This window comes from Narcine bancroftii, chromosome 8 (assembly GCF_036971445.1).
Source record: "Narcine bancroftii isolate sNarBan1 chromosome 8, sNarBan1.hap1, whole genome shotgun sequence".
Lineage (NCBI taxonomy): Eukaryota > Metazoa > Chordata > Chondrichthyes > Torpediniformes > Narcinidae > Narcine > Narcine bancroftii.
The window spans coordinates 157493144-157520628 of NC_091476.1; the positions used below are offsets into that span (position 1 = coordinate 157493144).

General features: G+C 44.2%; 1 protein-coding gene across 3 annotated transcripts in view; it reads right to left on the bottom strand.

Annotated features, from left to right (window-relative positions):
* Positions 1-27485, bottom strand: part of maco1b (macoilin 1b) — a 134286-nt gene that overhangs the window by 84130 nt on the left and 22671 nt on the right. For 2 of the 3 annotated variants that reach the window (XM_069895606.1, XM_069895605.1), the window contains one exon: positions 27337-27456. In XM_069895606.1, the coding sequence (XP_069751707.1) occupies positions 27337-27416 (80 nt within the window). In that variant the 5' untranslated portion in view covers positions 27417-27456. Of the gene's footprint in view, positions 1-27336; positions 27457-27485 lie in introns of those variants that run through there. The other variant, XM_069895607.1, reaches the window with a different exon arrangement.

Sequence of the window (27485 nt, forward strand, 5' to 3'; positions counted from 1 at the left end):
CGCTCAAAACTCCAATCAGGTTTGTACAGTCATTTGTTAAGAATTAGTCTCTCTTTGCCAACCAAATGGGAAGTTTGAATCAGACAAACGTTAACCCAGACAGTTCCTATTTCCAAGGTCTTTACTGCCAAGAACTACATGTGAACAGGAACAATATAACACCAATTTTTGTTGTGATTAAATCCGAAGCAGAATTCAGTGAAAAAGAATAGGACTGTTTTATCGTCAAATAAAATCTCTTCCAAAAAGACAAATGTTCACAACTCCCACTTTGTAGCAAAATAACTTGACAGCATAATACAGGCTGATTGCAAACATACAAAACAGATGAGCATTAATTTTGTGAGATAGACACAAAGGGTGATCTCTTTCTGAAATTATTTCATCCTTTCCAACAGCTGGAAAAGCACAGATTACTTTTTTTTAAATACACAATTGCTAGATCCCAATGAAATGGACTAAATTAAGTCACAAACAGACTTCACTTTTGAAGTGTGAACATATTCCTACCTAGTTTTGATCTTGCAATATGAAAGATGCTCATATAAAACCTAAATCAGTTTGTACAGACTCCCAAATAAAGTTTCTAACGACAGAGACAAAGAGAAAACAAACATACTTTTTTTCCATAATCTTCAGGTCTGTAAACAAAACCAAAGCACTGGGATGAAAATGCATTAGCAAAGACACCTAAAGCATATTTATTCCAGATTGTATTGAGCACAAAATATAACAAACACATTGTTACGCTGAAATCTCAATAGCATGCTGCATAATAAAATATTGCACTTAAAAGACCCTCAAAACAACACTGGAATTTTGCTGAATTAGAACATCAATCTACAATTTGAGACATCATGTGCTCAATTACTAAAATCTACTGTAAAGGTGAATCTGATCAGCTGTTGAGTGACTAAATCTTGGATGTGAAGCTAAAAGGTGCAATACAAAAGTCATTTTGGTCAAAGAATCAGACTCATTTCAACATGTAGACAGGACAAAGAGGAAGAAGGTTTATTCCAAGAGCAGGAATAACCAAGAGTTGAAATATTTTCCATACATTTCCACAGTAGAAGACAATGAATAAACAGAACCAATCTGTGCCAACTCCAAGTATAAAGAGTCGACACTACCACATAAGAATTTTGTTTACCTCACTGAAGTCTCCAAAGCTATCAACCCCCAGGAGTCAATTTAAATAGTGCCTCCACACCAGCCCCACCGATCCAGCACAGTTTGGGAGGTAGGGGGGGTGAGGCTTACCTGCCATGAACCTTCCTCCTCATCGCACTTACTCCAACTGGCCACGCACAGCCTGCGGTGGCTGGAATGCCGCATTTAACAGGTAAGTGCCCCTCCCGTCCTTTCTGCCCCTTAATTTGTTCTCCATTTAGAGGTGTAGGGCCAAATTAACATCTAGTTCAAGGTGGCACCAGACAGAAACTGGACATCTGACCACCCTACCCATCCCCAACCCCTTTCCAATGCCAGAATTCCATGCCTGGGGGGTTGATGAGGGACCACATAATCCCTGAAGGGGTTGATGGTCTAAAATGTTTGGGGACACCTGAACTTGAGCATCCTTCTGTCCACATAAATTCACCTCCCTTATAGATCTACTACACGATAGCATGCACTGGGTTGAGCATTAGCATGTCCGTTCCTAACAATTTTCCCTCAATCTTTCTTGGGCCATGCTGCACTTCACCTCAAAAAAAACTTCCTTTCACAGTAGAACTAATCTGCTGAGACAAATGGGAAACCATTCAACTGACATAATCTCTTTCCACAACCAGGATCACTCCAATTTGAATTGTTTATTGTCGCATATCAAAAATACCACAAAAAGCTTGTTTTGCATACTATGCTGGTAAATCACCTTGTACAATAGCAACAAAAGGAAAGAAATTGTCCTTGAATCTGGAGTTTTGTTTAAAAGCATGTGCATCTTCTGCCTGACAGAAGGAGGGAGGAGAATATGACCAATTTGGGATAGGTCCTGGAATATTTCAAGTAGCTTTTCAAGTAGCTGGAGGTACAAGCAGAGCTCGTGTGATGGCCTGAGCTGTGTTTACAACTCTGTATTAGTTTAATCTTGGGCAGAGCAGTTTCTGTACCCAGCAGCAATGCATCAAGACAGAATACTTTCTGTAGTGCATCTGTAAAAGTTGCCAAGACACTCAGGATGTGTGAGAAAGTAGAACCTTTGGTATGTTCCTTGCTTGTAACATGGTGGTTGGATCTGGGCAGATCACTGATGATATTTACTCCAAGAACTTAAAGTTCTCCATCATCTCCACCTCAGCATCATTGATATATTTAGACGTGTGATCTGATCCATTTCCTGAGTCTCTGAACAGCTCCTTCACTTTGCTGGCATTAATCGAAAGGTTGTTATTTGGCAACCATGATACCAGACACTTCATCACCTTCCTAATTCCATCCAGTCTTTGTCGGACATCAGTCCTGCGAATTGTAGATGGAGTTAGAGCAGTGTGACCATACAATCACAGTACATTGAGAAAATAAGAGATTCAGTATGCAGTCTTGTAAGCCTCTGGCGTTAAAGATAATTGTGAAGCATTATTAATCCCAATCCTTGCAATTTGTGGTCGACAGGTCAAGGACTCTGATGAAGATAGGGGTGCCGAGACCCACATCTTGGAATTTGAGGTTGATCTTATTTGGGAGTATTATGTTGAAGGCAGAACAGTGGTCATAAATATATAGGTGTTCCAGTTATCCAGGTGTACCAGGATACAGTGCAAGGCCAGGGACACAGCATCTGCCATGGAACTGTTGTGATAGTAGGCAAATTGTATTGAATTGATGCCACTTAAGAGGCTGGAGTTAATATAGACCATGATCATCTTTCAAAGAACTTCATAATGATGCCAGAACTACCAGGCAACAGTCATTGAAGAACAATGTCTTACTTTTCTTTGGTACCAGATTAACAGGGAGGGGTTAAAATGTTTAAAAAATGAATACTCCCACCAGCTGACTTGTACAGATTTTCAGGATTTAGCGATCCATAGTACACAGATGATACTTGCATATCTTCATAATTAAAGGCAGAACTCCAGGTCATCATCACTCATTCACTAAATGGGCTTTACACTTAATATATACAAGACAATATCCTCTCCCAATCTTTCCAACACCTGCCAACAATACGGTCTGCGGACCATTTCTCATATTTTGGAATATACCCCTGCAATGAAGGCAAATCCTGATGATGCAATTCATCGTCACTTTCAGTGAGAAAAGTTATTCTGAAGATCAAGACCTCAGTCTAGTGATCTCTGCTTTCCTCTTTACTTCTGAAGCATGGACTGCCTTATTGAAACACCTGAGAAGGTCTAATTCATCAGATCTGAGAAGTAGGCAAAGATGCTCACACATCCATCAAACTCCAAAATTTTTTTCAAAGCTATCATGGCAAAAGATTTCCTTTGTCTATCTGGCAAAGAATCTAGAATCATGTTACAGCCCGCTTAGAGTAGTAAGGTAACTGGCTTAATAACTATCAACCAGTAGCACTTACATCAAGAGTGAGGAGGGATTTTGAAAGGCTGGTTTGGAAGCATATCAGCTCATGTCTGACCGGTTACATGGATACATTCCTGTTCACATATTGTAGAAACAAGTCTACAGCGGATGCCATCTCACTGGCTCTACACAAGGCCATGGAACACCTGGACAGCAAAGATGCATACATCAGGATGCTCTTTATCGACTGTAGTTTGCTATTTAACACCATCGTCCCCTCAAAACTGATCAGCAAACTCCAAACCTGGGTCTCGACACCCTACTGTGTAATTGGATCATGGATTTCTTCACCTCCTGACCCAATCAGTGAAGAATGGCAAGAACTTCTTCTTCACAATCTCCATCAGTTCCGGAGCACCACAGGTCTGTGTTCTTAGCTCCCTGCTCTACTCACTTTACACCTAAGATTGTTGTAGCACAGTACGACAATAATTCCATCTCCAATCTTGCTGACAACAGTGGGTTATATAAAGGAAGGGGACAGCATACAGAATGGAGATTGAAAACTTGGCTGAATAGTGCACCAACAACAACTTGCACACAATGTCATCAAAACAAAGGAGCTGATTGTCAACTTCAGGAAAGGAAAGCCAGAAGTATACAATCCAGTGACCACTGGGGGAAATCAGAGGTGGAGAGCATGAGCAGATTCTTGGGAGTCACTATCTCGGAAGATCTTCCTTGGTCCCAACACACCAATGGCAGCGTGAATAAAGTTTGTCCTCAGGAGTTTGCGGAGGTTTGGTATGACACCTGAAACCCTAGCAAATTTCTACAGAGGTGTGGTGGAAAGTGTGCTGACCAACTGCATCATGGTCTGGTATTAGAACACCAATACCCGAGCGTAAAGCCCTCCAAAAGGTAGTGGACACAGTCCAGGACAAAGGCAAAACACTCCCCGCTATAGAGTACATCTACAGGGAATGCTGCCGTCAGAGGACAGCAAAAATCATCAAAGATCCACACCACCCTGCACACACTGTTCTCGCTGCTGCCATCAGGAAAAGGAGACAGGTGCCACAAGGTTCAGGAACTCCAGCTACACCATCAGATTCCTCAACAACAAACTCAATCAGGGACTCAGTTAAGGAACTTACTTGTGCACTTTTTTGATTTTCTTTTGTTCTCTTTGTATTGCACAGTTTGTTTTCATTTGTTATCTGTTTACAGTTCTTTTATTTGTTTACGCTGTGTGAAGTTAATTTTTTTGGCACTACCTTCCGTCGCGCATGCAGCCATCTTCAGCGCAAACTCCGGGAGATCCAAAATGAGTGGTGGACTAGCCTCGCCAAACGAACACAGCTCAGCGCGGACATTGGCGACTTCAGGGGTTTCTACGAGGCTCTAAAGGCTGTGTACGGCCCCTCACCCCAAGTCCAAAGCCCGCTGCGCAGCTCAGACGGCAAAGTCCTCCTCAGCGACAAGATCTCCATCCTCAACCGATGGTCAGAACACTTCCAATCTCTTTTCAGTGCCAACCGCTCAGTCCAAGATTCCGCCCTGCTCCAGCTCCCTCAACAGCCCCTAAGGCTAGAGCTGGATGAGGTTCCTACCCTGGATGAGACATATAAGGCAATCGAACAACTAAAAAGTGGCAAAGCAGCAGGTATGGATGGAATCCCCCCAGAAGTCTGGAAGGCTGGCGGCAAAACTCTGCATGCCAAACTGCATGAGTTTTTCAAGCTTTGTTGGGACCAAGGTAAACTGCCTCAGGATCTTCGTGATGCCACCATCATCACCCTGTACAAAAACAAAGGCGAGAAATCAGACTGCTCAAACTACAGGGGAATCACGTTGCTCTCCATTGCAGGCAAAATCTTCGCTAGGATTCTACTAAATAGAATAATACCTAGTGTCGCCGAGAATATTCTCCCAGAATCACAGTGCGGCTTTCGCGCAAACAGAGGAACCACTGACATGGTCTTTGCCCTCAGACAGCTCCAAGAAAAGTGCAGAGAACAAAACAAAGGACTCTACATCACCTTTGTTGACCTCACCAAAGCCTTCGACACCGTGAGCAGGAAAGGGCTTTGGCAAATACTAGAGCGCATCGGATGTCCCCCAAAGTTCCTCAACATGATTATCCAACTGCACGAAAACCAACAAGGTCGGGTCAGATACAGCAATGAGCTCTCTGAACCCTTCTCCATTAACAATGGCGTGAAGCAAGGCTGTGTTCTCGCACCAACCCTCTTTTCAATCTTCTTCAGCATGATGCTGAACCAAGCCATGAAAGACCCCAACAATGAAGACGCTGTTTACATCCGGTACCGCATGGATGGCAGTCTCTTCAATCTGAGGCGCCTGCACGCTCACACCAAGACACAAGAGAAACTTGTCCGTGAACTACTCTTTGCAGATGATGCCGCTTTAGTTGCCCATTCAGAGCCAGCTCTTCAGCGCTTGACGTCCTGCTTTGCGGAAACTGCCAAAATGTTTGGCCTGGAAGTCAGCCTGAAGAAAACTGAGGTCCTCCATCAGCCAGCTCCCCACCATGACTACCAGCCCCCCCACATCTCCATCGGGCACACAAAACTCAAAACGGTCAACCAGTTTACCTATCTCGGCTGCACCATTTCATCAGATGCAAGGATCGACAATGAGATAGACAGCAGACTCGCCAAGGCAAATAGCGCCTTTGGAAGACTACACAAAAGAGTCTGGAAAAACAACCAACTGAAAAACCTCACAAAGGTAAGCGTATACAGAGCCGTTGTCATACCCACACTCCTGTTCGGCTCCGAATCATGGGTCCTCTACCGGCACCACCTACGGCTCCTAGAACGCTTCCACCAGCGTTGTCTCCGCTCCATCCTCAACATCCATTGGAGCGCTTACACCCCTAACGTCGAAGTACTCGAGATGGCAGAGGTCGACAGCATTGAGTCCACGCTGCTGAAGATCCAGCTGCGCTGGATGGGTCACGTCTCCAGAATGGAGGACCATCGCCTTCCCAAGATATATGGCGAGCTCTCCACTGGCCACCGTGACAGAGGTGCACCAAAGAAAAGGTACAAGGACTGCCTAAAGAAATCTCTTGGTGCCTGCCACATTGACCACCGCCAGTGGGCTGATAACGCCTCAAACCGTGCATCTTGGCGCCTCACAGTTTGGCGGGCAGCAACCTCCTTTGAAGAAGACCGCAGAGCCCACCTCACTGACAAAAGGCAAAGGAGGAAAAACCCAACACCCAACCCCAACCAACCAATTTTCCCTTGCAACCGCTGCAATCGTGTCTGCCTGTCCCGCATCGGACTTGTCAGCCACAAACGAGCCTGCAGCTGACGTGGACTTTTTACCCCCTCCATAAATCTTCGTCCGCGAAGCCAAGCCAAAGAGAAGACCAATTAATGGTAATTCAGCTACGCCTGCAGAAAAAAGGAGGTGCTGACGTGCTTTCTTCATGATGCCATTTGTGTGTTGGGACCAGGAAAGATCTTCTGAGAGGGACTCCCAAGAACTTAAATTTGCTCACCCTCTCCACCTCTGATCACCCAATGATCACTGGATTGTACACCTCTGGATTCCCTCTCCTTTCTTAAAGTCAACAATCAGTTCCTTAGGTTTGGTGACAATGAGTGCAAGATTGTTGTTAGTCCACCATTCAGCCAAATTTTCAATCTCCATCCTGTAAGATGACTCATCCCCTTCCAGAGATCTGCACTGGGCAAATTTGTAGATAGTATTATCATTGTACCGTGCTACGACAATTGTAGGTGTAAAGTGAGTAGAGCAAGGCGCTAAGAACACAGCCCTGTGGTCCTCCGGTACTGATGGAGATTGTGGAGAAGTTCTTCGCCATGACATCAAATCGGGTGTGGAAGGCATTGAGTTCACACTTGAAGCTATGCCTATGAAAATCTAAAAATCAATGTGGATGGATTTGCCACAGCAGTGGAATAATTACTGGTTTGGGCTTAATTCTTGGCAGACTGAAGAATCAGGTATCAGACTATATTGAGTTCACACTTGAAGCTATGCCTATGAAAATCTAAAAATCAATGTGGATGGATTTGCCACAGCAGTGGAATAATTACTGGTTTGGGCTTAATTCTTGGCAGACTGAAGAATCAGGTATCAGACTACAAAGTAAAATTCAAAATCTCTCAGAGAGCTGGAAGCTTCTGTCTTCATGGTTATGAAACTAGTCCTAAAACATCCACTAAGTCAATGAGCTTGACAATTTTCAGCTGTGCTATTTTACACATATCCAGGCGACAACCTAACCCACTGCAACACGTCAAAATGTGGAAAATCAGCAAAAACAGAAAAGAGCACAAGTCAGACTATGGATGGAGCATACAAGATAGATGGAAACACCTCTGATCATGTGCTGCACAGGTTACAACAAAACAGATATTTGTGCATTAGACAAGTTTTGCATTGAGAATGCATTGAAATGCAATATAGTCACAAAAGATGTATATATTCGTAAGACAGCATACAAATACTGCACAGTCAATAGAATGAGAAAAGTTGTTGACTGAAATGGACCAAAACAGAAATGTTTGGCCAACATTTAATGGATTTTGCAACAGCCAGAAGTCAGCGAATTTAAAAAAAGCAAACTCATTTTCATAATCTAAAAGAATTACAATGCAAAGTAATGATATTAAAAGGAAATATTAAAAGAACTGAAAAAAAGAGCTACACACACATTTCACAAAATGCAGTAATGAATAAATACAAATATGCAATATTAAAAATTGAAATTAACTTATAGGATATTTTGGAGAGAAGTTCATTCATCTGCTCGTGGAAGCTAATTGGGTTATGGGGCTGTAATAAAAAATTCCTTTAGGTCTCTGAAGATTCATATAGTTTGCATTTAAAAGATCAAGGAACAAGACTGGTGAATTTGTACAGAGATAAAGTCAAGGATATTGTGGTGGCTTAAAGAGAAAAGTCAGCTAATATTGTTGTACTACAATTAGCCTCTCATACTACAACGAATTATTAATAGGCCCCCATACAGCTGTAAAAATGTGCAACTACAGGAGTCATCCCTTTAAGAGGTTTTTAAATACATTGCAAATTTTATTCTTTAGCTAGTCTTCAGGGTCAAGGATGACTTACCCCCACTCTGATTTTGCGTGTTATGTGGCGGTTAATAATGTCAATGTGGAAACCACAGTTGAGACTGGTGTTGATTGACAAGACAGACAGCTTCAGAAAGTGGACTGTTCATTTAGCCACTTCAGAATATCTGTGTGCTGATTCATGGTCTCAATGTTCTGACTACAACCCCAAATGATGCTTCTCCATTTTGATCAGCCATGGGCCAATCAGATTCCCATTGGTGATGTTCCATTTCTTCAAGTCAATTTTGAGCACAAGCTTTTTTTCTCTGTCCACCTGGTAATATTATTTTGAGCTGTGTCTTGGGATTGAGTGAGTGCAATTCCAACATTTGATATCTGGAAGGATAACAATTTGGCATACCCTTTGTAGCCGACGGAGTGGAAAAAAAACACGCTAATGCAAAAGGTTTGTGGTCTGGAAGATGAGACTGATGTTGATTCATTTCTTCTTCCATTAACTTTAGGATTCTGTGAAAATCTTAATAGTATTGTTTTGTCAATGCTTTGGGATGGTCAAAAAACACAAAGCGTAGGGATCACTGCTGTCTGGCAAGTTGAGTCAGGTTGGTCAAAAGACTGGACTTGCAGATGTTGAACGTCAGAATTGTGAATACCATATATTTAACATCCTCTGAGCAGAGAAAAAGGGGTACAAGGAAGGGAAAACATCGCAAGAAAAAGGTGAAGCAAATAGTTTAGACTTGATTTGTGTCAAGCTTTACAAACTATTGTTGAAGTTCAATCCCAGCAGATTACTACACAACTCCAATTACATAATTTCTGCTTTGGGTCTTGCAAACCGTGAAGTAACCATAGAGGTCAGGTACCTAACTCGGCCAGTAAGAGAATGCCTAATGTCACAGAAAAGCTACACATCTTCTCGTATGAGAGAGGAACACCAATAAGCATCAAGGTGACAGAAAAAAAGTTATCTGCAGATGGCTTGGCTTGATTTGTTGCCAAAATCTGTTGCAAATTGGGATGGGTAACTTCATTACATGAGGATGTGTCATCAAAGCCATTTATTGAAATCATGAACAAATAGCTTTTTCCTGGTGTCATAAAAGGATTTGAAGATGGCTAGAATGAAGGCACTACCATTAAAGATGGACAACGTGACCAGAAGGATTTTCCATCAAAAACCATCGCAAACTGAGTCAGATATGACTGGAAGATATTCTCCTTGATCTTAGATCGCTCAAATACTATCCTGATACCAAGATGGGTCATTCATCTCTCTTTAGAATTAAGGTTTCCTGCAATGGTTATTTAAAACTGTGAAAAGGTTTGGAGCAAAAAAAAAATTCCAGGTGGAACCCTGAACAGTACACAACCTATCAAGTATTCTTGATCAAGGATTCTGCTGGAATCATTGATAGTCCCATCTACAATTTAAACAGTTGAAGATCAACAACATTTGTGGGCATTATATATTCTTATGTAGATGCCAATTATTACCACACTGGAATAATTTGATTTAATCAGATCTTCGTACAGGAACCACAATATTGTTATGGACCACACAAGTTATTCCATACTGTACACTCTGCTGAAAGTCCCATTACATTCACATGGATGAAGGTTAACATCTGGAGACATGAGCAGGGTGGTAAGATTGGCAATGAATTTACAATAACCTCTCCATGGTTGAGATATTCAAAACTCAAAAGATTAACAAATGAAAAATCTCATGGCCTCAAGAACTCCATCTTCCAGAAAGTACAAAAATTCAAGAAGAAAATACAAATGGTTTTAAAAATAAGTACTGGAATCAACGAAAAGAAAGTGTCTATTTTTCAACAGTTGGCTAATAACAGTGATAGTTGTTTGGGAATAAATGCACTTTAGGCTTTGTTTCGTCAGTTTAAAGAAGAATATTATGCTGCAATTTAGACAAGCTGACTAGTTCTGAGAACATCCCTCTTCATTCAGAACTTTAAACATTCAATCCAGAAGTTCAGATGTTGGATTTGAACTTTGATCACCCAATCAGGCTATCGAACCTGTATAGCTTTTTATTTGTGGATGCCATCACAAGTATTCATTAATCCAACAAAATTTGAATCCACACATTACATTTTTTTTTGCAAATTTTTAAACTGGTGTACTTTTTTATTTTTTTCCTCCCATTAATTTTTTTTTTAAAAAGACAACTTTATAAAAAATGAAACAGAAACAAATTGATGGAAGAATATGTCTGTCTATGGTCTGCCAGACTGAGACCACCCACATATAGGAGGAACATATTCTGCCTGGGCACCCTCCAACCATCTGGTATTAACATCGGTTTCTCTTAATCACCCCTTCCCCCTGTCACCTTTCCTCCAGGTCTCTCAATTTTCACCTCTCCTCTTGTATCCAATTAACACCTTTTGTTGGTCTGGACCTCCCCCGGAGAGTCTTCAGTATTTATTCTGACGCCTTCCTGTTCTTTGCTTATTCCTGAAAGAAGGGCTCAGGTCAAAATTTCAGTAATATACAGTGTCCTCCATAATGTTTGGCATCAAGATACTTTTTTTTCCTTTTTTGCCCCTGTGTGCCACAATTTTAAATTTGGTATCAAACGATTCACAGGCGATTCAAGTGCACGTTCCAGATTTTATTCAAAGTTATTTCGGTTTGACCATGTAGAAATTACTGCACATTTTTTTCTATATATACATAGTTCCCCCATTTCGGAGCACTGTTTGGGACTTCACAAGTATTTTTGATTAATCAGGTATATGTAATTGCTTCAATGGTGCAGGTTTAAGAGAGCTAAGCTTGCTTCTTTTGTGGAGTCTGTTGTTGCCATTTTTCAACACGAGTATCGGAGTTGTGCCAATGAAAATCAAAGAAAACATTATGAGGCTGAAAAACAAGAATAAAATATTAAGAGACATTGTCCAAACCTTAGGATTACCAAAATCAACTACTTACAATATCATTAAGAAGAAAGAGCCTACTGGTAAGCTCAATAATCGCAAAGGAACTGGTAGGCCAAGGAAGACCGCCACTGCTGATGGCAGAAGAATTCTCATCACAATGAAGAAAAAAAAAATCCCCAAACATCTGTCCAACTGATCAGAAACACTCTTCAGGAGGCAGATGTGGATGTGTCAATGACTACTGTCCACAGAAGATTTCATGAACAAAAATACAGAGGTTGCGACGCAAGCCACTAGTTAGCCGCAGAAACACGATGGCCAGATTACAGTTTGCTAAGAAGTATTTTAAAAAAACTGTAGATTTATGGAAAAACGTCTTGGAGACAAATGAGATCAAGATTAACTGTATCAGTGTGATGGCAAGAACAAAGTGTGGTGGTGTAAAGGAACTGCCCAAGATCGAAAGCATACCCACTCATCTGCGAAACATGGTGGGTGTGTTATGCCCTGAGTACGTATGGCTGCCCTCATCTTCAATGATGTAACTGCTGATGGCGGTAGTAAAATGAATTCTGAGGTGAATAATCTTTTCTACTCACGTTTGAGGAAATCCCTCCAAACTCATGGAGGGTGCTTCATCCTTCTGCCAGACAATGATCCCAAACATACTGCTAAAGCAACAAAGAAATTTTTCAAAGCTAAAAACTGGAAAATTCCTGAATGGCCAAGTCAGCCACGAGATCCAAATACAATTGAGCATGCCTTCCATATGCTGACGAGGAGATTTAAGGTGACAAGTCCCCGAAACAAGCAGAAGCTGAAGATTGCTGCAGTGGAGGCATGGCAGAGAATCACCAGAGAAGATACTCAGCACCTGGTGATATCTATGAATCACAGACTTCAAGCAGCCATTGCATGCAAGGGATATGCAACAAAGTACTAAGCATGACTACTTTAATATACACACCATTGCTATGTCCCAAATATTATGTTGCCCTGAAATGAGGGGACTATGTATAAAAATTACTGTAATTTCTCCAAGGTCACAGCAAAATATACACAAATACCCTTGAGTAAAATCTAGAATGTGCACTTTAACAACATGTGAATTGTTTAGTTACAAATTTAAAATTGTGGAGCACAGGAGCAAATAAAGGGAAAAAGTGTATTTGCCCCAAACATTATGGAGGGCACTGTAGTCTTTACCTCCTACACCACTGCGAGTTCTTTGAGCATTTCTTTGTGTTTTTGCTTACCATTGGATTTATACCAAATGGCTTCTGTAAATCAATTTCAAATCATAGGATCTCACAACCCGGAAGTTAATAATTTACCTCCATCCTGAAGGCAATTGGAGGAGTGAGCCATTTGGCCTTTTGAGTCATCTCAACTATTCAACAATATTATGACTAACAATTAATTTCAATATTTCTATCCTTGACTTTTCTAATATCCAGAAAAGTATGAATTGTTTCTGGAAATGCATACTGATAAGCGCAAGGCTATTAAATGACTAACCAATGGTGCACCTAAACAACTAACAAAATTTAAAGACAATATGTGAAAGATGATAGAGAAGGGTTTAAAAAAACTACATTAGGCAAAGCATTCATGAAAATATTGCCATAAACAGGTAATCAGATAAGGTTCCATCTCTATTATGAAAATAAATCTGCCATAAAAAGAGTTAACATGAAAATTATGCATCAGGAATACATACACCATTAAGTCCCTTGAGCCTATATCATTTGATTAGTTCAGGACATGATTCGTGACCCAACTCCATGCTTTTTCCTCACATCTCAATGCCTTTGGTTAACAATCTAAAACATAAGTAAACAATTGGCCTGGCATCAGTCATTCTTTACAGTCAAGCTCCAAATTTCTACCACACTCCAATCATACATATAATGTTTTCAATTTCACCCTTGAGAGGTCTGGCAACGAAACTTAGACATGGTTCTCGGATCCTAGATAATCCAACAGAAATAGTTTCTTGCTCATTAACCTACTGATTGTACTTAATAGTAAGACAACTTCAATCAAATCACTACTTTGCCTTCCAACTTTCATAGAAGACTAAATTCAAATTTATTGTCAAAGTACATACAACATCCCGTACAACCCTGAGGTTCTATTTCCTGTAGACCAGGCAGAATATCTATCAATAGTGTAAATTGCACTCAAGAAGAAAAATTAGATTCAAGATTCAATTTATTATCATACACTAAAATATGCCCTTTTACATGAAATTTCCTTTTGTCTGCTGCAAGGTAGACAGATTTGACATGAGCAGAAATTGTCTGAAGCACCACTGACAGTCAGGGAAAGCAGCAAAAGCATCTCCAGCCACACAGAGTCTAGGCCAAGACATCAGCAACTTGACCCCCAGATCCAAACCTCCATACGATTAAGAACTTTCGGCACCCTCTGCACCTTCTAGCATCCCAGTTCCAACACCTGGTACCCATTCAGCCAGGTTCAAGCCAGTCTCCAGCAGCCCACAGAGTGTGTGGGTTCCTCTACAAGTCATCAACAGCCCACCGCCTGTGGGAGTCCTTCAGCCACAATACCCCTCATTGGACCGTTGCCGTGGTCACCATCTTGTGGGTCATCTCCTCTGCATATTCTTCTCAGACAGGGGTGTTCTGGTGTCCTCGTGGATCTTGCCGATCATAGGCGCCACCATCTTGGTGCAGAACCCGCAGTTGTACACAAAAATATAAACAAACTGACTGTGTAAATGCAGAAATAAATATTCAGTAATAAATAAGATCCAAAGTAAGAGTCCTTAAATGAGTCTCTGATTAAGTCTGCTGTTTTGGACTTTGATAGTACTGTTTCTAAACCTGGTAGTACAAGTCATTTGGCACCTGCACCTCTTTCTTGATGACAGCAGCGAAAACAGAGCATGGGATGGGTGGTGTGGATCCTTGATGAGGACTGCTGTTCTCCAATGGCAGCGTTCCATGCATACGTTCTCAATAGTGGGGAGAATTTTGCCTGTGGATCTACTGGGCTACGTCCACTACCTTTTGCAGGACTTTCTGCTGAGTTATTGGTACATCCATATCTGGCCACGTTGCAGCTGATCAGCACAATTTCCATTAAACATCTGTAGAAGTTTGTCAAGGTTTTCAATATTGTTACCAAACCTCTGCAAACTCCTGAGGAAGCAGAGCTGCTGTGGTTTCTACATGATTACATTAGTAAGATGGGCCCAAAAAAAATCCTCCAAGATAGTAGGCACTTTCATGCCAGGCCTCCCCATGGAGGCTGACTATAAACGCGGAGGGGAAACATGGAACAGCCCTAAAAGGCTGCTCCTGCGCCACATTCATGTCGAGCAGCACCTCATAGTGCCTCTGGTGCCGATGGAGGAGTCATCAGCCAGCCCCTAACAAACCACAACAGCAGCTGTACAAGCCAGGCACTGGAGCACTGCGCTCTGCCGATTATCCTTCCCCGAATTATCAAAGTCGGCGCCTCAGAGCCCGCCAGAGCATAACAAGAAATTAAGTCCCCCGATGGAAGGGCAGAGAATCTCCGCCTTTACAGTTAGGTTTTTTTGTTGCCTTAAAGGGCCTAGTGACTCCCAGGAATTTAAATTTACTCACCTTCTCCACCTCTCCCCAATGATCATGGGATCACAGACCTCTGGTTTTTCCTTCCTAAAATCTATAATTAGATTCTTGGTTTTGGTGACTGACTGAGATGGTTGTTAGTACTCCATTCATTCATGCAATAAACCCAACAAGTTAATAAAATTAATGGGTCCAGGACAGTACATCAACTGCACCATGGTGAAGCAACAGAAATCATCTGCTATTTTCAGTAAATTCACAGCACTTGCTACATCTGAACTTGCCAACCAAGCTTGTTAATAAAAGGGTGTCTCATTATTAGGATTATTTTGTAAACCCAAGATATCCCTCTAATTTTTCTGACAAATTGCCCTTCACCAGAAGATCTATCCTGATGTTTTTAATTGACAAATCAAATTTTAACTGTTTGGATTTACCTGGTGAATAAATCAAATTCAGTCTTTACACCAGATTGTTGTAATCCATTCCTACATGAAATTCACATTAAATTTATAACAGAATACAAAAGCATTACAAGCATGAAACTCAACTGATTATGCTAAGTGAATATGAAAAAAGTTTCAACCTGTGTTTACAATGAACTCTAGGAAGGCTAAATATCAACCACGTGTAACAATATGAAATCTGTGCCATGGCATGAGAAAAATAATTTATACTGGCAACAAAAAGTACCTGTGAATAAATTCTCACCGTTTACATCCTTTCACTAATAGATGAAGCAGGTATGTGTTGCACTGACATGCCATCTCCAAAAATGCAAATTGTTAAACAGCTCAAATAAGAACACCTACCCAACTCAGAATTGTTGCAAAGAAACTAATTAACACAGCACCTTTACATTTTAAAGTATGAACACAGAGGTGAATTTGAAATTCAATGCATACCACCCAGTTTCAATTTTAAAAGCAACCAAACCTACATTGGATTAGTATTGACAATAACATGACAGAGGATTCAAATAGTTGACCACTTTGACATCAGTACAGAATCAGAGAGCTTTTAGTATTTATTTTGGTCCAAAAAAGTTAGAATCAAGTGTTCTTTTGGATAACTTCAAGCTTTTTAAAAAATATCTATAACACTCCAATCTTCTCAGGAACTTTTAGATCAATCTTGTAAACGATGCTCAATCCAAAGACTTGGAAGAATCTACGTTAGACTTTTCTTTTGAAAACTCTTACAGCTAGTCCCTTAATTCAGTATATTGCAGAGCTGGTGCTTATGAACAAAAGACAAATATTAGCAGTCAGGCTGCCTGGAATCCTCCAAGGAACTACTGCCCACATAACAGTTCAATCTAGCCCACAGCTGAAACTGGACACTAAATTGCTTAACATCCAAATTTAAGATTGCAAAGTAAAGATAATTGACTATGCGAAAGAACAACTTTCAAGTAGGTATTATTTTCTGATTGGTCGGAGACAACAATTTTGTTCCAATTATGCACCAGTGGATTAGATGACCATTCATAAGATATGCAAACTTTAACATGAATCATTTTGAACCTAACTGAACTGCAGGTCAAACTTTTGGGTGTTGTTTTCAAGCCCTGAAGAAGACCACTGAAAGATTAATTATAACTTTGCAGTTTCTGAATCAATACTTTGCTGCATTTTCCACTGATATTCTAAAAAAAACTTGCTTCTTCTGAACACAATTTTGTCACTTCTTAATCAAGTTCCACCTTCAACAATTGTACACTACTACCAATACAAGGCTCAGTCACGAATATCAGATGTGCATTGTAAATATTTAATTATAGGAAACAATTATAAATGATCAACTGAAAGTTCCTCTTAAGGTTGACATCAACCTTACCCAATAAATGCAATTCAGTTTCAAAGAAATCAAATTTTGCTCCTAACCCTGGGGAACAAGCAACCTCACCTAGCACAGAAAGATACCCGTTCAAGCTGCAGTCCCGAAGTTCATTCTCAGCTGATACTTCAATACATACAGTTGCAGTGTTACACCAGCACTAGTGCTTTCCCAATTAGACATTTACCCTATTGTTATTAACCCACTTAACTATACATTAAAAAGCCTATAGCACTACTTTTAAGTACAAGAAGTTCTCATAACTACACCTGCATTTCTCTTTCAGATTATGTAATTTAATACAAACATACATCATTTAGCTATTTACTTCTTGTTGTTGCAGGGACGGGTGGGGGTCTTGGTGTGGGTATATATTAATTTCCATGATTCTACTCATTAAAATAGTGACAATGTTAAAAAGAACTAGAATGCCTTTGAATTATTTCAGATCAATAATCAAGTACATGCTTAGAACACTACACGTTAGCCAGGTATAAATAGGCTTGATTATAAATGCCTGTATTCAGTTTAATATGCAAACAAAATCTGTCATTCTCAATTGATGCATTGTTGCATTATTAATTTTGCAAGATACTTTTAATACAACCACCAAAAAAAAAGACTTGGTCAATGATTTCAGAATGTCTGTTGTTAACATTCAACTTTCATTAAATGTGTTAGTTTAATCCACACGGACTAAACTTAGTATAGTTTTCATTTCACATCTGCCACAAAGAAAACAAGAACAGATCCAAAGAAATTAATTTTTCTTTTGGCAGAAATAAATGTTTAAAATCCCATAAAGTTAAAGTTTTTAAGAACAATGACAATTATAATCAATGGTACAGGTTTTACATTTAACCTGTGTGAAAAGTAATCAAACTTAGTGCTGGAGAGAGCGGCAACGTTACAATATGCAGGGAGAGGGAGGGGGGGAAAGAGAACAAGCAGAGAGAGAGAGAGAGGGAGAGAGGGAACAGAGAGAGAGAGGGGGAACAAACCGAGGGAGGGGGAACAAGCAGAGAGAGAGAGAGAGGGAGAGAGGGAACAGAGAGAGAGAGGGGGAACAGAGAGAGAGAGAGGGGGAACAGAGAGAGAGAGAGGGGGAACAGAGAGAGAGAGAGGGGGAACAGAGAGAGAGAGAGGGGGAACAGAGAGAGAGAGAGGGGGAACAGAGAGAGAGAGAGGGGGAACAGAGAGAGAGAGAGGGGGAACAGAGAGAGAGAGAGGGGGAACAGAGAGAGAGAGAGGGGGAACAGAGAGAGAGAGAGGGGGAACAGAGAGAGAGAGAGGGGGAACAGAGAGAGAGAGAGGGGGAACAGAGAGAGAGAGAGGGGGAACAGAGAGAGAGAGAGGGGGAACAGAGAGAGAGAGAGGGGGAACAGAGAGAGAGAGAGGGGGAACAGAGAGAGAGAGAGGGGGAACAGAGAGAGAGAGAGGGGGAACAGAGAGAGAGAGAGGGGGAACAGAGAGAGAGAGAGGGGGAACAGAGAGAGAGAGAGGGGGAACAGAGAGAGAGAGAGGGGGAACAGAGAGAGAGAGAGGGGGAACAGAGAGAGAGAGAGGGGGAACAGAGAGAGAGAGAGGGGGAACAGAGAGAGAGAGAGGGGGAACAGAGAGAGAGAGAGGGGGAACAGAGAGAGAGAGAGGGGGAACAGAGAGAGAGAGAGGGGGAACAGAGAGAGAGAGAGGGGGAACAGAGAGAGAGAGAGGGGGAACAGAGAGAGAGAGAGGGGGAACAGAGAGAGAGAGAGGGGGAACAGAGAGAGAGAGAGGGGGAACAGAGAGAGAGAGAGGGGGAACAGAGAGAGAGAGAGGGGGAACAGAGAGAGAGAGAGGGGGAACAGAGAGAGAGAGAGGGGGAACAGAGAGAGAGAGAGGGGGAACAGAGAGAGAGAGAGGGGGAACAGAGAGAGAGAGAGGGGGAACAGAGAGAGAGAGAGGGGGAACAGAGAGAGAGAGAGGGGGAACAGAGAGAGAGAGAGGGGGAACAGAGAGAGAGAGAGGGGGAACAGAGAGAGAGAGAGGGGGAACAGAGAGAGAGAGAGGGGGAACAGAGAGAGAGAGAGGGGGAACAGAGAGAGAGAGAGGGGGAACAGAGAGAGAGAGAGGGGGAACAGAGAGAGAGAGAGGGGGAACAGAGAGAGAGAGAGGGGGAACAGAGAGAGAGAGAGGGGGAACAGAGAGAGAGAGAGGGGGAACAGAGAGAGAGAGAGGGGGAACAGAGAGAGGGAGGGGGAACAGAGAGAGGGAGGGGGAACAGAGAGAGGGAGGGGGAACAGAGAGAGGGAGGGGGAACAGAGAGAGGGAGGGGGAACAGAGAGAGGGAGGGGGAACAGAGAGAGGGAGGGGGAACAGAGAGAGGGAGGGGGAACAAACGAGGGAGAGGGAACAAACCGAGGGAGAGGGAACAAACCGAGGGAGAGGGAACAAACCGAGGGAGAGGGAACAAACCGAGGGAGAGGGAACAAACCGAGGGAGAGGGAACAAACCGAGGGAGAGGGAACAAACCGAGGGAGAGGGAACAAACCGAGGGAGAGGGAACAAACCGAGGGAGAGGGAACAAACCGAGGGAGAGGGAACAAACCGAGGGAGAGGGAACAAACCGAGGGAGAGGGAACAAACCGAGGGAGAGGGAACAAACCGAGGGAGAGGGAACAAACCGAGGGAGAGGGAACAAACCGAGGGAGAGGGAACAAACCGAGGGAGAGGGAACAAACCGAGGGAGAGGGAACAAACCGAGGGAGAGGGAACAAACCGAGGAGAGGGAACAAACCGAGGGAGAGGGAACAAACCGAGGGAGAGGGAACAAACCGAGGGAGAGGGAACAAACCGAGGGAGAGGGAACAAACCGAGAGAGAGGGAACAAACCGAGAGAGAGGGAACAAACCGAGAGAGAGGGAACAAACCGAGAGAGAGGGAACAAACCGAGAGAGAGGGAACAAACCGAGAGAGAGGGAACAAACCGAGAGAGAGGGAACAAACCGAGAGAGAGGGAACAAACCGAGAGAGAGGGAACAAACCGAGAGAGAGGGAACAAACCGAGAGAGAGGGAACAAACCGAGAGAGAGGGAACAAACCGAGAGAGAGGGAACAAACCGAGAGAGAGGGAACAAACCGAGAGAGAGGGAACAAACCGAGAGAGAGGGAACAAACCGAGAGAGAGGGAACAAACCGAGAGAGAGGGAACAAACCGAGAGAGAGGGAACAAACCGAGAGAGAGGGAAACAAACCGAGAGAGAGGGAACAAACCGAGAGAGAGGGAACAAACCGAGAGAGAGGGAACAAACCGAGAGAGAGGGAACAAACCGAGAGAGAGGGAACAAACCGAGAGAGAGGGAACAAACCGAGAGAGAGGGAACAAACCGAGAGAGAGGGAACAAACCGAGAGAGAGGGAACAAACCGAGAGAGAGGGAACAAACCGAGAGAGAGGGAACAAACCGAGAGAGAGGGAACAAACCGAGAGAGAGGGAACAAACCGAGAGAGAGGGAACAAACCGAGAGAGAGGGAACAAACCGAGAGAGAGGGAACAAACCGAGAGAGAGGGAACAAACCGAGAGAGAGGGAACAAACCGAGAGAGAGGGAACAAACCGAGAGAGAGGGAACAAACCGAGAGAGAGGGAACAAACCGAGAGAGAGGGAACAAACCGAGAGAGAGGGAACAAACCGAGAGAGAGGGAACAAACCGAGAGAGAGGGAACAAACCGAGAGAGAGGGAACAAACCGAGAGAGAGGGAACAAACCGAGAGAGAGGGAACAAACCGAGAGAGAGGGAACAAACCGAGAGAGAGGGAACAAACCGAGAGAGAGGGAACAAACCGAGAGAGAGGGAACAAACCGAGAGAGAGGGAACAAACCGAGAGAGAGGGAACAAACCGAGAGAGAGGGAACAAACCGAGAGAGAGGGAACAAACCGAGAGAGAGGGAACAAACCGAGAGAGAGGGAACAAACCGAGAGAGAGGGAACAAACCGAGAGAGAGGGAACAAACCGAGAGAGAGGGAACAAACCGAGAGAGAGGGAACAAACCGAGAGAGAGGGAACAAACCGAGAGAGAGGGAACAAACCGAGAGAGAGGGAACAAACCGAGAGAGAGGGAACAAACCGAGAGAGAGGGAACAAACCGAGAGAGAGGGAACAAACCGAGAGAGAGGGAACAAACCGAGAGAGAGGGAACAAACCGAGAGAGAGGGAACAAACCGAGAGAGAGGGAACAAACCGAGAGAGAGGGAACAAACCGAGAGAGAGGGAACAAACCGAGAGAGAGGGAACAAACCGAGAGAGAGGGAACAAACCGAGAGAGAGGGAACAAACCGAGAGAGAGGGAACAAACCGAGAGAGAGGGAACAAACCGAGAGAGAGGGAACAAACCGAGAGAGAGGGAACAAACCGAGAGAGAGGGAACAAACCGAGAGAGAGGGAACAAACCGAGAGAGAGGGAACAAACCGAGAGAGAGGGAACAAACCGAGAGAGAGGGAACAAACCGAGAGAGAGGGAACAAACCGAGAGAGAGGGAACAAACCGAGAGAGAGGGAACAAACCGAGAGAGAGGGAACAAACCGAGAGAGAGGGAACAAACCGAGAGAGAGGGAACAAACCGAGAGAGAGGGAACAAACCGAGAGAGAGGGAACAAACCGAGAGAGAGGGAACAAACCGAGAGAGAGGGAACAAACCGAGAGAGAGGGAACAAACCGAGAGAGAGGGAACAAACCGAGAGAGAGGGAACAAACCGAGAGAGAGGGAACAAACCGAGAGAGAGGGAACAAACCGAGAGAGAGGGAACAAACCGAGAGAGAGGGAACAAACCGAGAGAGAGGGAACAAACCGAGAGAGAGGGAACAAACCGAGAGAGAGGGAACAAACCGAGAGAGAGGGAACAAACCGAGAGAGAGGGAACAAACCGAGAGAGAGGGAACAAACCGAGAGAGAGGGAACAAACCGAGAGAGAGGGAACAAACCGAGAGAGAGGGAACAAACCGAGAGAGAGGGAACAAACCGAGAGAGAGGGAACAAACCGAGAGAGAGGGAACAAACCGAGAGAGAGGGAACAAACCGAGAGAGAGGGAACAAACCGAGAGAGAGGGAACAAACCGAGAGAGAGGGAACAAACCGAGAGAGAGGGAACAAACCGAGAGAGAGGGAACAAACCGAGAGAGAGGGAACAAACCGAGAGAGAGGGAACAAACCGAGAGAGAGGGAACAAACCGAGAGAGAGGGAACAAACCGAGAGAGAGGGAACAAACCGAGAGAGAGGGAACAAACCGAGAGAGAGGGAACAAACCGAGAGAGAGGGAACAAACCGAGAGAGAGGGAACAAACCGAGAGAGAGGGAACAAACCGAGAGAGAGGGAACAAACCGAGAGAGAGGGAACAAACCGAGAGAGAGGGAACAAACCGAGAGAGAGGAACAAACCGAGAGAGAGGGAACAAACCGAGAGAGAGGGAACAAACCGAGAGAGAGGGAACAAACCGAGAGAGAGGGAACAAACCGAGAGAGAGGGAACAAACCGAGAGAGAGGGAACAAACCGAGAGAGAGGGAACAAACCGAGAGAGAGGGAACAAACCGAGAGAGAGGGAACAAACCGAGAGAGAGGGAACAAACCGAGAGAGAGGGAACAAACCGAGAGAGAGGGAACAAACCGAGAGAGAGGGAACAAACCGAGAGAGAGGGAACAAACCGAGAGAGAGGGAACAAACCGAGAGAGAGGGAACAAACCGAGAGAGAGGGAACAAACCGAGAGAGAGGGAACAAACCGAGAGAGAGGGAACAAACCGAGAGAGAGGGAACAAACCGAGAGAGAGGGAACAAACCGAGAGAGAGGGAACAAACCGAGAGAGAGGGAACAAACCGAGAGAGAGAGGGAACAAACCGAGAGAGAGGGAACAAACCGAGAGAGAGGGAACAAACCGAGAGAGAGGGAACAAACCGAGAGAGAGGGAACAAACCGAGAGAGAGAGGGAACAAACCGAGAGAGAGAGGGAACAAACCGAGAGAGAGAGGGAACAAACCGAGAGAGAGAGGGAACAAACCGAGAGAGAGAGGAACAAACCGAGAGAGAGAGGGAACAAACCGAGAGAGAGAGAGAACAAACCGAGAGAGAGAGAGAACAAACCGAGAGAGAGAGAGAACAAACCGAGAGAGAGAGAGAACAAACCGAGAGAGAGAGAGAACAAACCGAGAGAGAGGGAACAAACCGAGAGAGAGAGGGAACAAACCGAGAGAGAGAGGGAACAAACCGAGAGAGAGAGGGAACAAACCGAGAGAGAGAGGGAACAAACCGAGAGAGAGAGAGAACAAACCGAGAGAGAGAGAGAACAAACCGAGAGAGAGAACAAACCGAGAGAGAGAGAGAACAAACCGAGAGAGAGAGAGAACAAACCGAGAGAGAGAGAGAACAAACCGAGAGAGAGAGAGAACAAACCGAGAGAGAGAGAGAACAAACCGAGAGAGAGAGAGAACAAACCGAGAGAGAGAGAGAACAAACCGAGAGAGAGAGAGAACAAACCGAGAGAGAGAGAGAACAAACCGAGAGAGAGAGAGAACAAACCGAGAGAGAGAGAGAACAAACCGAGAGAGAGAGAGAACAAACCGAGAGAGAGAGAGAACAAACCGAGAGAGAGAGAGAACAAACCGAGAGAGAGAGAGAACAAACCGAGAGAGAGAGAGAACAAACCGAGAGAGAGAGAGAACAAACCGAGAGAGAGAGAGAACAAACCGAGAGAGAGAGAGAACAAACCGAGAGAGAGAGAACAAACCGAGAGAGAGAGAGAACAAACCGAGAGAGAGAGAGAACAAACCGAGAGAGAGAGAGAACAAACCGAGAGAGAGAGAGAACAAACCGAGAGAGAGAGAGAACAAACCGAGAGAGAGAGAGAACAAACCGAGAGAGAGAGAGAACAAACCGAGAGAGAGAGAGAACAAACCGAGAGAGAGAGAGAACAAACCGAGAGAGAGAGAACAAACCGAGAGAGAGAGAACAAACCGAGAGAGAGAGAGAACAAACCGAGAGAGAGAGAGAACAAACCGAGAGAGAGAGAGAACAAACCGAGAGAGAGAGAGAACAAACCGAGAGAGAGAGAGAACAAACCGAGAGAGAGAGAGAACAAACCGAGAGAGAGAGAGAACAAACCGAGAGAGAGAGAGAACAAACCGAGAGAGAGAGAGAACAAACCGAGAGAGAGAGAGAACAAACCGAGAGAGAGAGAGAACAAACCGAGAGAGAGAGAGAACAAACCGAGAGAGAGAGAGAACAAACCGAGAGAGAGAGAGAACAAACCGAGAGAGAGAGAGAACAAACCGAGAGAGAGAGAGAACAAACCGAGAGAGAGAGAGAACAAACCGAGAGAGAGAGAGAACAAACCGAGAGAGAGAGAGAACAAACCGAGAGAGAGAGAGAACAAACCGAGAGAGAGAGAACAAACCGAGAGAGAGAGAGAACAAACCGAGAGAGAGAGAGAACAAACCGAGAGAGAGAGAGAAGAAACCGAGAGAGAGAGAGAACAAACCGAGAGAGAGAGAGAACAAACCGAGAGAGAGAGAGAACAAACCGAGAGAGAGAGAGAACAAACCGAGAGAGAGAGAGAACAAACCGAGAGAGAGAGAGAACAAACCGAGAGAGAGAGAGAGAACAAACCGAGAGAGAGAGAGAGAACAAACCGAGAGAGAGAGAGAGAACAAACCGAGAGAGAGAGAGAGAACAAACCGAGAGAGGGAGAGAACAAACCGAGAGAGGGAGAGAACAAACCGAGAGAGGGAGAGAACAAACCGAGAGAGGGAGAGAACAAACCAAGAGAGAGAGAGAACAAACCAAGAGAGAGAGAGAACAAACCAAGAGAGAGAACAAACCAAGAGAGAGAACAAACCAAGAGAGAGAACAAACCAAGAGAGAGAACAAACCAAGAGAGAGAACAAACCAAGAGAGAGAACAAACCAAGAGAGAGAACAAACCAAGAGAGAGAACAAACCAAGAGAGAGAACAAACCAAGAGAGAGAGAGAACAAACCAAGAGAGAGAGAGAACAAACCAAGAGAGAGAGAGAACAAACCAAGAGAGAGAGAGAACAAACCAAGAGAGAGAGAGAACAAACCAAGAGAGAGAGAGAACAAACCAAGAGAGAGAACAAACCAAGAGAGAGAGTGATCAAACCGAGAGAGAGTGATCAAACCGAGAGAGAGTGATCAAACCGAGAGAGAGTGATCAAACCGAGAGAGAGTGATCAAACCGAGAGAGAGTGATCAAACCGAGAGAGAGTGATCAAACCGAGAGAGAGAGTGATCAAACCAAGAGAGAGAGTGATCAAACCAAGAGAGAGAGTGAACAAACCAAGAGAGAGAGTGAACAAACCAAGAGAGAGAGTGAACAAACCAAGAGAGAGAGTGAACAAACCAAGAGAGAGAGTGAACAAACCAAGAGAGAGAGAGAGAACAAACCAAGAGAGAGAGAGAACAAACCAAGAGAGAGAGAGAACAAACCAAGAGAGAGAGAGAACAAACCAAGAGAGAGAGAGAACAAACCAAGAGAGAGAGAGAACAAACCGAGAGAGAGAGAGAACAAACCGAGAGAGAGAGAGAACAAACCGAGAGAGAGAGAGAGAACAAACCGAGAGAGAGAGAGAGAACAAACCGAGAGAGAGAGAGAGAACAAACCGAGAGAGGGAGAGAACAAACCGAGAGAGGGAGAGAACAAACCGAGAGAGGGAGAGAACAAACCGAGAGAGGGAGAGAACAAACCGAGAGAGGGAGAGAACAAACCAAGAGAGAGAGAGAACAAACCAAGAGAGAGAGAGAACAAACCAAGAGAGAGAACAAACCAAGAGAGAGAACAAACCAAGAGAGAGAACAAACCAAGAGAGAGAACAAACCAAGAGAGAGAACAAACCAAGAGAGAGAACAAACCAAGAGAGAGAACAAACCAAGAGAGAGAACAAACCAAGAGAGAGAACAAACCAAGAGAGAGAACAAACCAAGAGAGAGAGAGAACAAACCAAGAGAGAGAGAGAACAAACCAAGAGAGAGAGAGAACAAACCAAGAGAGAGAGAGAACAAACCAAGAGAGAGAGAGAACAAACCAAGAGAGAGAGAGAACAAACCAAGAGAGAGAACAAACCAAGAGAGAGAGTGATCAAACCGAGAGAGAGTGATCAAACCGAGAGAGAGTGATCAAACCGAGAGAGAGTGATCAAACCGAGAGAGAGTGATCAAACCGAGAGAGAGTGATCAAACCGAGAGAGAGTGATCAAACCGAGAGAGAGTGATCAAACCGAGAGAGAGAGTGATCAAACCAAGAGAGAGAGTGATCAAACCAAGAGAGAGAGTGAACAAACCAAGAGAGAGAGTGAACAAACCAAGAGAGAGAGTGAACAAACCAAGAGAGAGAGTGAACAAACCAAGAGAGAGAGTGAACAAACCAAGAGAGAGAGAGAGAACAAACCAAGAGAGAGAGAGAACAAACCAAGAGAGAGAGAACAAACCAAGAGAGAGAGAACAAACCAAGAGAGAGAGAGAACAAACCAAGAGAGAGAGAGAACAAACCAAGAGAGAGAGAGAACAAACCAAGAGAGAGAGAGAACAAACCGAGAGAGAGAGAGAACAAACCGAGAGAGAGAGAGAACAAACCGAGAGAGAGAGAACAAACCGAGAGAGAGGGAACAAACCGAGAGAGAGGGAACAAACCGAGAGAGAGGGAACAAACGGAGAGAGAGGGAACAAACCGAGAGAGAGGGAACAAACCGAGAGAGAGGGAACAAACCGAGAGAGAGGGAACAAACCGAGAGAGAGGGAACAAACCGAGAGAGAGGGAACAAACCGAGAGAGAGGGAACAAACCGAGAGAGAGGGAACAAACGGAGAGAGAGGGAACAAACGGAGAGAGAGGGAACAAACCGAGAGAGAGGGAACAAACCGAGAGAGAGGGAACAAACCGAGAGAGAGGGAACAAACCGAGAGAGAGGGAACAAACAAACGGAAGAAAAATGGATCCAGCAGTGCCCTGACGGGATAGAATTGCTTGCAAAGACCAGAGTTCCTTGGAGAAGGAGCTAAAACTGAGCGCACAGGCTCGAGGAGGAACTTTCCCCGTGACGCCCTGGCATTTTGCGAGCACGTTGACAGCTCTCCTCCAAGTGTCTGGGGCTGATCAGGATCCAAACTCCAATGTCATCGGAAACGGTGCCACTTGGTCCAGATTTGGTTAGTTTTAACTATAGATCCAAAATACTTTTTTTTTTAAATAAGAACAATTCTCCAGATCTCCTAAATACCCACCCCCCCCCCTCCCCCTCACACACACACACTTCCCTCACGCGAGCCCCAGGCTTTTCCGCGGCCTACGCCGCAGCCTCACCCGAAGCGGCCCCCGCGGTTTATGTTCGCCCTGAAGCCCAGGCTCGGTGCTTTCTGTTGTAACCTACCTGCCGTAGATCCCCTCGGTGATCCGGTTCCGTTTTAACGGCCTCCTGATCTTGCTGCAATCAGCATTGCGCCTCTTCATTGTCCTTCGCTGCCTTTCCCTTCTTCCACACTGTTTGCTCCTTGTATTAAATATATTACACACACAAAA